Genomic DNA, 13,616 nt, shown 5'->3' on the forward strand with positions numbered 1-13,616 from the left:
GATACTAGTTTGTATCTTACAAAGATTTTTAAACACTACCTTAATCAGAACAAAATCCAAGCGCAGAAAAATCTAATTTGTCTATGCCTTAAATCCAAAACCTGTTTTTTTTTTGCCCCTATTCACACAAAGACAGACAGACAAACAAACACAGGGATAAATAGAATAGCAAAATTGGCCAGATTACATGAGTGGTTTTCACAGTATAATGTTCCATGGGTATAGATGATGGCATCTTAGTTTTTTTTTGAAGGTATCGATCAGAGTGAGCTTTTCAGTTCACTTATATAAAGTCAGTAACATTTATAACATGGTTTTGTCTTCTCTAGGTTTCCAAGAGCTGCTCAGGGAGGTTAGGCAGGGAGCTTTCAAACCTTCATCCTTTAGCATCAACAGCCAGATTTTTTCTTTCTCACAGAAGACACCAACCAAAACACAACTCAAACTCTGACCATTCCCTGACAGACAAACCAGCTCTGCCACAAGATCCCAGTTATCATTCAATATTTGCCATATGCTTAAGCTTTAGCTTAGATTCCCTACAGTATGGAAACAGGCCATTTGGTGCAACAGGTCCATACTGACCCTCCAAAGAGTAACCCACTTAGACCTGTTCGCCCACCCTATATTTACCCCTGACAAATTCACTTAACACTATGGGCAATTTAGCATGACAAATTCACCTGACCTGCACATCTTTGGATAGTGGGAGGAAACCGGAGCACCCGGAGGAAACCCACGATGACATGGGGAGAATGTACAAACTCCACACAGACAGTCGCCCAAGGTGGGAATCGAACCCAGGTCTCTGGCGCTGTGAGGCAGCAGTGTTAACCACTGATCCAGCATTAGATCTTTTCCAGACTAGCTGGAACCAATCCCCAGGTATTGACCATATTAATAGATAACTGCTGCTATCTGTTTAAACATTATGCTCTTCTCCAGTGACAAAACATCTGCAGAACCTTGATCATTAACCAACTTTCAATAAACTTCCTGGCCTGGTCTCACGAATAAACAAAAGGTTGTTTGTTCAGTTTTTCCTTTTAGTACAAGCCATTACCCACAGTCCAAACATCATCTTTAACTCACATTTTCAATCTGCGATCACTACCTTTGAGGTTTGACTTATTAAATTTGCTTCCTAACTCCATGCATTCTAATTTTAGTGTCTTATCCCTTTTATAACCTATGTGGTTCGTACCGATGTGTACCATGACCACTGGCTGTTCACCCTCCAGAACGTCCAATTGCTACATGGAGATATCCTTGACCCTAGCACTCAGGAAGCTATTTACCATCCTGGAGTCTCAGTTATCATCAAATCTCCTATTACTACAGCCTTCACCCAATTACTCCTACATTCGTATCCAGCAAAGCATGATGTAACAAAACCAGAAATTCCAAAGAAACTCAGCAGGTCTAGAAGCATCTGTGGGAAGAATGCAGAGTTACCATTTCGAGTCCAGTGACTGTTCATCAGAATTGATGCTCACCAAAAAAAAACAGTATCCAAAACAATATGTCTGTTCTGCAGGGGAATGACCATAGGGGACTCCTGCACTACCTACCTAATCCTCTTACTCTGACTGCTGATCGTCTATTCCTTCATTGACTGTGGAGTCTTAGCCTGCATAGTGACCACATCTTTATGTGCTATACATGATCCATTCAGCCTCGCAGATGCTTCACATTGTACCCACTGTTGTTTGAAGATCTTAACCAATTTAAAACTCAGTTAAACTAATAAACAAATGCATATAACACAAACACATCAGGAGCTGATTGCTAATATTACCAGCAGCAATGTCAACATTTTGACCCCAAAAGCTATCAGTAATAAATAATATGCAAAACAAACAGCATATTACAGCAGTAACTGGAAAAGGAGCAAGTCAAACAGTCAGGGCAGGCAGGTAGAAAGCAGAGAATGAGTTTGGACTAATAAAGTAAACTGCATTTATTTCAATGCAAGAGGACTAACAGGTAAGGCAGATGAACTCTGGGCATAATTGGCGACATGGAACTGGGATATCATAGTGATTACAGAGAAGTGGTTTAGGGATGGATAGGACTGGCAGCCTAATGTTCTAAAGGTATAGATGCTATAGGAAAGGTAGAAAGGGGGCAAGAGAGGAAGGGGAGTGACGTTTTTGATTAGGAATAACATTGTATCTGTATTTAGGAAGGATGTCCATGGGAAAATGTCCAGGGAAGTTATTTGGATGGAACTCAGAAATTAGCACCTTATTTCTGATTCAGTGCGTGGATATACTTACTACAGAAGGTGCAAAATTTGACGGACTCTTGGGAAATAAGGCAAGGCAGGTAACTGAGTTGTCAGTGGGGGAGAACTTTGGATCTAGTGACCACAATTCTATTAGTCTTAAAATAGTGATGGAAAAGGACAGACTGGATCCAAAACTTAAAGTTCTAAGTTGGAGGAAGGCCATTGATGAAGGTATTAGGCAAGAATTTTTAAAAGATGTTTGGTCGGTGGGGATGGATGTTCTTAGGTAAAGGGATGGTTGGGAAATGGGAAGCCTTCAAAAATGAGATAATGAGAATCCAGAGACAGTATGTCCCTGTTAGGGTAAAGGGCAAGGTTGGTAGGAATAGGGAGTGTTGTATGACCAGAGAAATTTTGGTTTTGGTCAAGAAAAAGAAGGAATTATGTCATGTATAGACAGCAGAGATCGAGTGAATCCTTAGAAGAAAATAAAGGCAGCAGGAGTTTACATAAGAAGGAAATCAGGAGGGCAAAAAGGGGACATGAGATAGTTTTGGCAACGAGTTAAGGAGAATCCAAAGGGATTCTATAAATGCATTAAGGGCAAAAGGGTAATAAGGGAGGGAATAGGGCCTCTTGAATATGAGCAAGGCCGCCTTTGTGTGGAACTGCAGGAGATGGGGGAGATATTAAACAAGTATTTCATATCAGTATTGACTGTGGTGAAGGATATAGAAGATAAAGAACATGGGAAAATACATAACATCATCTTGAAAAATGTTCACATTACAAAGGAGGAAGTGTTGAATGTTTTAAAATTCATAAAGGTGGATGAATCCCTGGGCCCTGATCAGGTGAACATTAGAACTCCATGGGAAGCTAGGGAAGTTATTGCTGGGCCATTTGCTGAGATATTGGTATCATTAGTAGCCACAGGTGAGATGTCAGAAGACTGGAGGTTGGATAATGTAGTGCTACTACATAAGAAAGATGGTAAGGAAAAGCCAGAAAATTACAGACCAGTGAGCCTGAGATCAGTGGTGGGTAAATTGTTGGAGCAAATCTGAGGGATAGCATTTACATGTATTTGGAAAGGCAAGGACTGATTAGGGATAGTCAACATGGTTTTGTCCATGGGAAATCATGTCTCACTAGAGTTTTTTGAAAAAGTAATGAAAAGGATTGATGGGGCCAGAGTGGTGGACATGATCTATATGGACTTCAGTAAGGTGTTTGACAAGGTTCCTCATGATGGACCGGGTAGCAAGGTCAGATCTCATGGAATACAGGGAGAACTAGCCATTTGGATACAGAACTAGCTTGAAGGTAGAAGACAGAGGGTGATGGTGGAGGGTTGCTTTTCAGACTGGAGGCCTGGGACCAGCAGTGTGCCACAAGGATTGGTGCTGGTCCCACTGCTTTTTGTGATTTAAATAAATGAGTTGGATGTGAACATAGGAGGTGTGATTAGTAAGTTTGCAGATGACAGCAAAATTGGAGATGTAGTGGACAATGAAGAAGGTTACTTCAGGATACAACCTGACCTTAATCAGATGGGCCAATGGACCAAGGAGTGGCAGGTGCAGTTTAGAATGATAGAATCTCTACAGTGTGGAAACAGGCCATTTGGCCCAACAATTCCACACTGGCCCTCTGAAGAGTATCCCACCCAGCCCCATTCCTCTCCCCTACTACTCCACATTTGACTAATGCACCTAACCACCCTGAACACTATGGGTGATTTAGCATGGTCAATTCACCTAACCTGCACATCTTTGGATTGTGGAAGGAAACCGGAGCATCCAGAGGAAACCCACACAAACACAGGGAGAACATGCAAAGTCTACACAGTCAACCGAGGCTGGTAGTGAACCCGGGTACTTGGCACTGTGAGGCAGCAGTGCTAACCACTGAGCCACCGTACCATCCATAATTAATTTAGATAAATATGAGATGCTCCATTTTGGAAAGGCAAATCAAGGCAGGACTTATAAACATAATGGTAAGGTCCTGGGGAATGTTGCTGAACAAAGACACCTTGGAGTGCAAGTTCATAGTTCCTTGAAAGTGGAGTCCCAGGTAGACAGGATATTGAAGAAGGCATTTGGTATGCTTTCCTTTATTGGTCACAGCATTGAGTATAGGAGTTGGTAGGTATATTGCGAACATTGATTAGGTCATTTTTGGAATACTGCATGCAATCCTGGTTTCCTTGTTGTAGGAATGATGTTGTGAAACTTGATAGGGTTCAGAAACGATTTACAAAGAATGTTGCCAGGGTTGGAGGGTTTGAACTAATGGGAGAGGCTGAGTAAGCTGGGGCTATTTTCTCTGGAGTGTTGGAGGATGAGGGGTGACCTTATAGAGATTTATAAAATCATGAGGGGCATGGAAAGGGTAAATAGACAAGGTCTTTTCTCTGGGGTGGGGGAGTCCAAAATTAGAGGGCACAGGTTTAAGGTGAGAGGGGAAAAATTTGAAAGGGATCCAGGAGGCAATTTCTTCACACATAGAGTGGTGTGTGTACGGAATGAGCTGCCAGAGGAAGTGCTGGAGGCTGTTACAGTTGCAAAGTTTTAAAAACATCTAGATGGGTAAATGAATAGGAATGTAGGCCAAATGCTAGCAAATGGGACTAGATTAATTTTGGATATCTAGTCAGAATGGATGAGTTGGGCGGAAGGATCTGTTTCCCTGCTGTACAGCTCCACGATTCTACAACTGCTATAGAACTAAGCATTATGTTTTGGAAAATTTGGAACTGAGACCTTGGCTTCTAAAATGGAAGACTAGAAGTAGTCAGTATACTTACAAATGCATGCTACCATAATAATGGCATTCTTCCATGTATAACTTCTTCGTCACGGCAGTTGAATAAAGTAATAAAATAAGGTAATAGTGTTTTGTGCTCTATAAATATCAGTACAGAATATAAAGCAAAAAAGGAATGAACAGGATGCAGTAATATATGCAGTTTTAAGTGCACCTTCGTAGAAATCAAAGTCATCAAGATCAGTTAGTCTGAATCACCAAAACAATGAATACTAATGAGGAGAGATGTGAGCCATTTCCACAAGAGTAGAGAAAACTAAACGGTGATTTAGTAGGATTTTGACGGGGTTGATGGCTGATGCAGGAGTCACTGTGCACTGGGGACAAGCCAATAAATTTAATCGAGCTAATGTGTTATCTCTGTTCAAATAAATATAAAAACGACACAAAAAAAACAAATAGTTGTACTTGAACTCATTGTAAAATAACATATTGATCATCGAGAGTAACTTTGCAAATAGTTTACATTCATGAAACAAACAAGGCAAAACAGCAACAGATGCTTAAATAACCGCTTTAATTTCTGAGGAATTGACAACCTAAGTAGACTATATCCAGCTCTATAATGTGCTGTACCTGGACATTCAAAGACATTTTACTACATTGCACATTAAAATATAATAGTTAGGCTCAAAGATGTGGAAATCCACGGTTATCTGAAGGTCAAAAATGGTACTCATTACAATAGCATGCTAAGATGGGGAAAACTGAAGTATTAATTATAGTGCCCCAGGAATAGCAATGATTTGGATTCTGAAACTCGATTGAAGACGATAAAAAAAATGCAAATGATAGGGCAAAGAAAATAGCGCAGTGGAGATGAAAAAAAGATTAGAAATTACAAAATGAGTTATAGAAGGTATGTAATTTAACAGTAAAATATTGGCTGAAATTGAACACAGACATGTGAAATGTAAAGCAAGCGGCAAAAAAAGTGCACTATTTGTATTCCAACAGTGGTTTTGATACATCCAGTGAAAAGCTGAAAAACAAACCTTACATGCCTTATTTTAATCAAAACTTCCAACCAATGTAAAGCAGACATGTACACAGCCAATTACAAATTGAATTAATTAGCAACACAAAATAAAAGATAAGTCTTAACCAAAATTATAAACATTCAAATAACAATTTGAATACTGTATTTAATCTGGATCACTGAGACTTTATGACTATATAAGCATTGGAAGAAGTTCAGAGATAAATCAAAAGCTGTTCCCTCATACAAAAACCTGTGTTACAGTAATAAGAATAAACACCTTTGAACATTTAATGCTGAAACCAATGTGTCAGAGAAGTGAACTTCAAAACAGAGTATAAAATAAGAGTCTCAAAAGGTAAATCTGTCAGATGGTGATGTGAGGATGTGCTTGAAGCCACTGGAATGAGTTGAGGATATGCCGGAAGACAGTAGAAAGAGTTGAGGATGAGCTTGAAGACAGTGGAATAAATTGAGGATGCGCTTGAAGACAGTGGAATGAGTTGAGGATGTGCTTGAAGACAGTGAAATGAGCGACACTGTCAGAGAAGTGAAGAAGGATGCCAAGTAAGTTGGAATTTTATGTCACTTTCTTTTCCTGTCCTCCTAGTGCCTGGGCTGTATATCCAAGTTTGAACGCCAAGAGTCCTGTCACTAACTTCTTTGGCCACTTATACCAAATCCTGCTTTGTCTGAAAGACTGACCTTTTCCTCCTATCCTTGTCAACCCCAAGCACATTGCAGTCCCTCAAACCATTTAGCACGTTATGTTGGTATTGACCAAAGGGAAGGAATTGGTGGCGAATGATCTCAGGGAAGGGAATGTCGACTCTTTCAGCTAAGTTGCTATTAAAAAGGAAGAGGTGTTGTGTGTCTTAAAAAGTATTAAGATAGTTAAGTCCCTGGGTCCTGATAGTATCTATCACAGAATATTAAGGGAGGTAAGTGAATAAATTGTTGGAGCATTTACAGGCATCTTCATATCCTCTTTGGACACAGGTGAGGTCCCAGAAGACTGCAGAGTAGCCAACATTGTCACATTGTTTAAGAAGGGTAACACAGATAATGCTGGAAATTACAAGACTGTGGCTCTCACGTGGGTGGTAGGGAAATTACTGGAAAAGACAATAGGGATTGGTTCTATGCGCATTTGGAAGAGAATGGACTTATTCGTGATAGACAGCATGGTTTTGTGCAGGGAAGGTTGTGCCTCACTACCGTGATTGAGTTTTTCTAGAAGGTTTTGAAGATGATTGATGAAGGAAAAGCAATTGATGTGTCTCCAGGACTTCAGTAAAGCTTTGGACAAGTTCCTTCATGGCAGGCTGGTATAAAAGGTAAAGTCACATGGTATCAAGGGTGAGTTGGCAGGATGGATACAGAACTGCTTAGTCATAGGAGACAGAGGGTAGCGGTGGAAGGATGGTTTTTGGAATGGACAGTTGTGACGGGTGGTGTTTCACAGGGATCAGTGCTGGGACCTCTGTTGCTTGTGGTCTACATAAATGATTTGGAGGAAAATGTAGCCGGTTTAATTAATAAGTTTGCAGACAAGACAAAGATTGGTGGTGTTGCGAATAGTGAGGAGGATCATCAGAGGGTACAGCAGATTATAGATCAGTTGGAGGCATTGGCAGAAAAATAGCAGTTGGAGTTTAATTTGGACAAGTGTGAGGTGATACGTTTTGGAAAGTCAAGTCCAGATGGAAATTATACAGTGAATGGCAGAACCCCTGGGAGTATTGATATGCAGGGGGATCTGGGTCTGAAGGTCCATAGATCATTGAAGGTGGCAGCACAGGTAGAAAAAGTTGTAAAAGAAGTCTATGGCATGCTTGCCTTCACTGGAAGGGACACTGAGTGTAAGGATAGGCAAGTTATGCTGCAGCTTTATAGAACTTTAGCTAGGCCACACTTGGAGTATTGCATACAGTTCTGGTCACCATAGTACCAGAAGGATGGGGATATTTGGAGAGGGTACAGAAAGGATTTACCAGAATATTGCCTGGTATGGGGGATTTTAGCTGTGAAGAAAGATTGGATTGACTGGGTTTCTTTTCACTGAAGTACAGGAGGTTGAGAGGCAACCTGTTCAGAAGTTTACAAGATTGTGAATGGCATGAACAGAGTGGAAAGAATGAGGCTTTTGCCCAGGGTGGAGGGGTCAATTACGAGGGACAGAGATTCAAGGTGCAGTGCGGTGGAATGCTTAAAAGAGATGCGTGAGGCAAGATTTTCACACAAAGGGTGGCGAGTGCCTGGAAAGTGCTGCCAGTGGAGGAAATGGAAGCAGACACAACAGCAGAATTCAAGAAATACCTGGATTAATACAAGAATAGTAAAGGAATAGAGGAATATGGATCCTGGAAGTGAAGACAGTTTTAATATGGAAGGGCAAAATGTATCGGTGCAGGCTTGGAAGACCAAAGGGCCTGAACCTATGCTGGATTGCTCTTTGTTATTCTTTGATATCCAGGTAGGGACTAGAGGTCTGGAAGGTGTTCCCGGGTCCATATTTCACTCCTGTGATTGCTAAACCATCTGCGATCAATGAATAACTCATCCATTCTGATGCCTGATGCGGTTCAATGTATAACTCCTCCATTCTAATACCTGATGGGGTTCCTTATATTAGAAATATTCTTTTGATAGATTTGCCATTATTTTATGTGGGAAAGCCAGTATTGAGATTCCAATGTAGTAGCTGAGATAAGGACTCATGGTCAGGTACTAAGTATGCTCCTGACTCACTACTGACCTTCCTACGCTGAGCAGATCAGTTGTGAATTTCAACAGCCAGAGCTCTCATAGAAAAGCACTTGGGTGGCAACCTAGATTACGTGCTTAGATCTTGTAGTTGTGATTAGAGATTCTAAACTTCTTATTCAAGAAGTTAACTCAGAGAGGGACATAAAGTCATCTCTGAACAATTACCCACTCAACCATGGATTATTTCAGATTGACATTGGCAGATGTTTGTTAGGCCATCACTTGGTTGAACTGGAAGATTAAAAACATATTGCACTCTACCAAAGGTATTGGAAAGGATCAAAACTCCTTAAAGAAATCAGTGAAGATAACTTCAAGTGAAGAAACAATATAGATAGTTGGCAATGATAAGGGTGTTAGGAGACAATGTGAAAATGGCTCCGAGGAGCAGATCAATCACAAGCTAATTGAAAGGCGCAGCAGGCTCAAGGGATTGAGTAGATTATTCCCATTCTTATATTCCATTTGTGAACGGCTGGACCATTCTCATCCTAATTAGATATTTGTAGAGAGAGAGCAATGCTATGGACCATTTTTAAATCATGTCACCAAAGAAAAATGTTGAAAATGTCAGGAAATCATAGTTTTCGAAGCATTCCAAAATTCTTTCATGATAAGAATAAAATGCTGAACATTTAAAGTGGAAACTATCTTAAATTTTGAAGATTATGTTTTTTTCTGTCAGAAAACTTTCTGTTAGACAACAGTAGGGAATTACTTCAATTTATTTTGGCAAACAGTTGTGTACACCAATGTGCAAACATAACACTGTTGCAAAAGTACAAATACAGGAATGAGTGAATGTAGATTCAAGAGAGTTCTACATCTGGCTATTATTTTTCTGGAGTAGTGAAGTGAGATTCTATAAACTAAGGTACAAATATTTTGGAACACTGTGCATAATATTATTTTAAGCTGACAACATTGTTATCTCACCGGAACATTAGATCAAACTAAAGATTGCAAAGGAGACTTTAGCAGATGTAGCCTTTTTTTTCTATTTTATTATGGAATTATATCAAGTCTGAATCTTATATCTGAGGATTATAATTTAATTTTCTGAAAAAAATCTAGATCATCTTAATTTTGAAAGTGAACAGGGTGTTTTTATTTAGGTTTCTCCACTCAATTTTGAAATTCTGGTATACTGGTACATTACCAATACGTAAGAAAATAATATTTACAACTGGGAAAAAATGATCACTTAATAGAATTCAGAGAATGGGGGTCTTTCCAACCTCTAATTGCATCTGATTATCAACATCACGAGTCTTTGGATAATTCTATGAGGTTATTTATATTATTGTTTGATACATTATTTGATGATGTTAATGCCAATTCCATAATTAGCACAGGAAAGCAATATGTTAGCTACCAAAAAGGTTAAATATTACCACCTGAATACAAAAGGGAAAACTCTGGCCTCATTAGGCATTCTTCTAAGTTATCTAAAGCCCTGAAGTAAAACAAGGGCAAGCAACAGCCTCTGTTTTTGCATTTCTTGATTCCTGATATAATAGGTAGTTACTGACAATATTGGGAGAAAGAAAGAGCAGTTAGCAATTTGTCTTGTTTCAAAATAACTTCATAGTCCATGGAATGTTAACTTTTTGCTCTAATTTTAAGGCTAAAAATTTGTGAGAATGGTATTCAGTGCAAATCAAGCTTTCAGTTTAAAAATGGTGAGCTTCAGTTGGAAAAAATGGCGTTTTTATTTCTGTAATTTTTCTTTTGCCCTTTGTCATAATGCACTGAAAAAAGCCGAAGTAAAAATTAGAAAGTAGTAGTCTTTTACTTCACCCTTACAATGCTTTGATGAAAACACTCTGGCTATTTTAATTAAGTTAATTTGCATGCTGCTTGAATACTTTGCATTGCAGTGTAAGATTGTATTTCAACAGAATTTCAATTAAACATTAACAATTTGCTCACACTGCATTATAAGTGCTTCTCATCAAACTTCTATTATTTATAAATAATCATTAAGGGCCATCTGTGCTAATGAATAAAGACTCTATTTAAAGAAGACCATTTACTGACAGATCTCAGCATTAAAATTAGAACCCACAACATTTTCCACCATACTCACTTATTATGTAGCCAGACAATTTTAGGCTTGGGATTCCCCTCAGCTCTACAGGTAAAGTAGACAGTATTTCCTAAGGTTACATCCACATCCTGTGGTTCCGAAGTAATTCGTGGCCTTGCTGGGAAAAAATAGAGTTGTATTACATGCATATTTAAAAAGTATACTTATATAAAACAATGATTTGGAGATGCCGGTGTTGGACTGGGGTGTACAAAGTTAAAAATCACACAACACCAGGTTATAGTCCAACAGGTTTAATTGGAAGTACGCTAGTTTTCGGAGCGATGCTCCTTCATCAGGTGATAGTGGAGGGCTCAATCCTAACACAGAATTTATAGCAAAAATTTACAGTGTGATGTAACTGAAATTATACATTGAAAAATTGATTTTGAACTGTGGGAGGAAACCAGAACACCCGGAGAAAACCCACGCAGACACGGCGAGAATGCGCAGACAGGCACCTGAGGCTGGAATCGAGCCTGGGACCCTGGTACTGTGAGGCAGCAGTGCTAACCACTGAGCCACCGTGCCGCCCCACAGTTTTAGACAATGTTTGAATATAATTGCTGATGGTCTAAACCGTCTCATGGATGCCAAATGTTTGGCTGCTGAACCCATTCTGAATCCATTCCATTCAGCATGGTGGGAATGTCACAGAATGTCTTCAATGTGAAGATAGAACATTGTCTCTACATGGACTTTGTGACTGTCACTATTACCAATAATGCAATGGACAGTTGGATCTGTGACAGTTAGGTTGGTGAAAATGAGATCAAGTGTATTTTTCTTTCAATTTAGTTCCTGCACCACTTCCAACAGACCCAGTCTAGCTGCTAGGTCTTTCTATGTGCTTCTGGATTCTTGTCAGCTCAGTCCATTGTGAAACTAGCTTACAATCATTGAGTCATTGAGATGTATAGTATGGAAACAGAACCTTTGGTGAAACTCATCCATGCTGACCAAATATCCTAAGCTAATCTCATCCCACATCCCTCCAAATCCTTTGCATGTATCCATCCAGATGCCCTTTAAATATTATAATTGTATTAGCCTCCACCACTTCCTCTGGAAGTTCATTCCATACATGCAAAAAACACCTTGATAATGGATACTGAAGTTCTCCATCTAGCATGCATTCTCTACCTTTGCCACCAATAGTGTTTCTTCCAGATAGTATCTAACATAGAGGTGAACTGATTGATCAGCTGAGGGATGGCAGTGGGCGGTACTCAGCAGGAGATTTGCTTGTCCGTGAGACCTATCTGCCATTATTCTGTTGGACCTCTCCTGGTTCTTGTATAGGACAAACCCAAGCATAATGTTGGTGGGGTCAGCTACATTGCCTATAAGGTGTGATTCAGTATGATGACATCATACTCATTGTGGGACAGTTCTGCCTATTTTTACACAAACACCCAGTAGACTCAGAGAGTCATAGAGATGTACAGCATGGAAACAAATCCTTCAGTCCAACCCGTCCATGCCGACCAGATATCCCAACCCAATCTAGTCCCACCTGCCAGCACCCGGCCCATATCCCTCTAAACCCTTCCTATACATATACCGATCCTTGTGGCACTCCACTGGTTACAGGCCTCCAGTCTGAAAAACAACCCTTCACTACCACCTTCTGTCTTCTACCTTTGAGCCAGTTCTGTATCCAAATGGCTAGTTCTCCCTGTATTCTGTAGTTGGTATGGAAGAATTTCAGGGTCATCAGGGCTCTTCAGGTTGCTGTCATTTCCAGTATATAGGACATTTGGTCCACTCATTATTGTTCTTCCTTTTGTTTCTCTTTTAAAAATTTAATAGACTGAGTGGCTTGCTTGGAAATTTCAATGCATGGTCAACCATGTCCTGTGTTACCATATTTACAGAACAGGAGAAGGCTACATCACTGGGTGTGCTTGTGTTAACTCACTGCAAGGGAAACTTAGCTGAGTCCCTTTCCTCTGCCTTTTCCCACCAGGATAGTGCATGCATTTTCCCTTTAAATGAATGCATTTTTTTTAAACCCACAATTGAATTCATCGTCATCACATTCACCCACTACCATTCGAAAGCTTAACTAGTGGATACAGAATTGGCTCAAAGGTAGAAGAGGGTAGAGGGTTGTTTCTCAGACTGGAGGCCTGTGACCAGTAGAGTGCCACAACGATCGGTGCTGGGTCCTCTACTTTTTCTTATTTACATAAATGATTTGGATGTGAGCATAAGAAGTACAGTAAGTAGGTTTGTAGATGACACCAAAATTGGAGCTGTAGTGGACAGCGAAGAGGGTTAACTCAGATTACAACAGGATCGTAACCAGATGGGCCAGTGGGCTGAGAAGTGGCAGATGGAGTTTAATTCAGATAAATGTGAGGTACTGAATTTTGGGAAAGCAAATCTTAGCAGGATTATTACACTCAATGGTAAGGTCCTAGGGAGTATTGCTGAACAAAGTGACCTTGGAATGCAGGTTCATAGCTCCTTGAAAGTGGAGTCATAGGTAGACAAGATAGTGAAGAAGGCATTTGGTATGCTTTCCTTTATTGGTCAGAGTATTGAGTACAGGAGTTGGGAGGTCATGTTGCGGCTTTTCAGGACATGAGTTAGGCCACTGTTGGAATATTGCATGCAATTCTGGTCTCCTTCCTATCGGAAAGATGTTGTGAAACTTGAAAGGGTTCAGAAAAGATTTACAAGGATGTTGCCAGGGTTGGAGGATTTGAGCT

General features: G+C 40.0%; 1 protein-coding gene across 2 annotated transcripts in view; it reads right to left on the minus strand.

Annotated features, from left to right (window-relative positions):
- LOC122549088 (peroxidasin homolog) overlaps nucleotides 1–13,616 on the minus strand; it is a 573,433-nt gene that overhangs the window by 220,975 nt on the left and 338,842 nt on the right. For both annotated transcript variants that reach the window (XM_043688313.1, XM_043688312.1), the window contains exon 8: nucleotides 10,900–11,017. In XM_043688313.1, coding sequence (XP_043544248.1) covers nucleotides 10,900–11,017 — 118 coding nt within the window. The remainder of the gene's footprint in view (nucleotides 1–10,899; nucleotides 11,018–13,616) is intronic.

The sequence above is a fragment of the Chiloscyllium plagiosum genome, chromosome 4 (genome assembly GCF_004010195.1).
Source record: "Chiloscyllium plagiosum isolate BGI_BamShark_2017 chromosome 4, ASM401019v2, whole genome shotgun sequence".
Classification (NCBI taxonomy): domain Eukaryota; kingdom Metazoa; phylum Chordata; class Chondrichthyes; order Orectolobiformes; family Hemiscylliidae; genus Chiloscyllium; species Chiloscyllium plagiosum.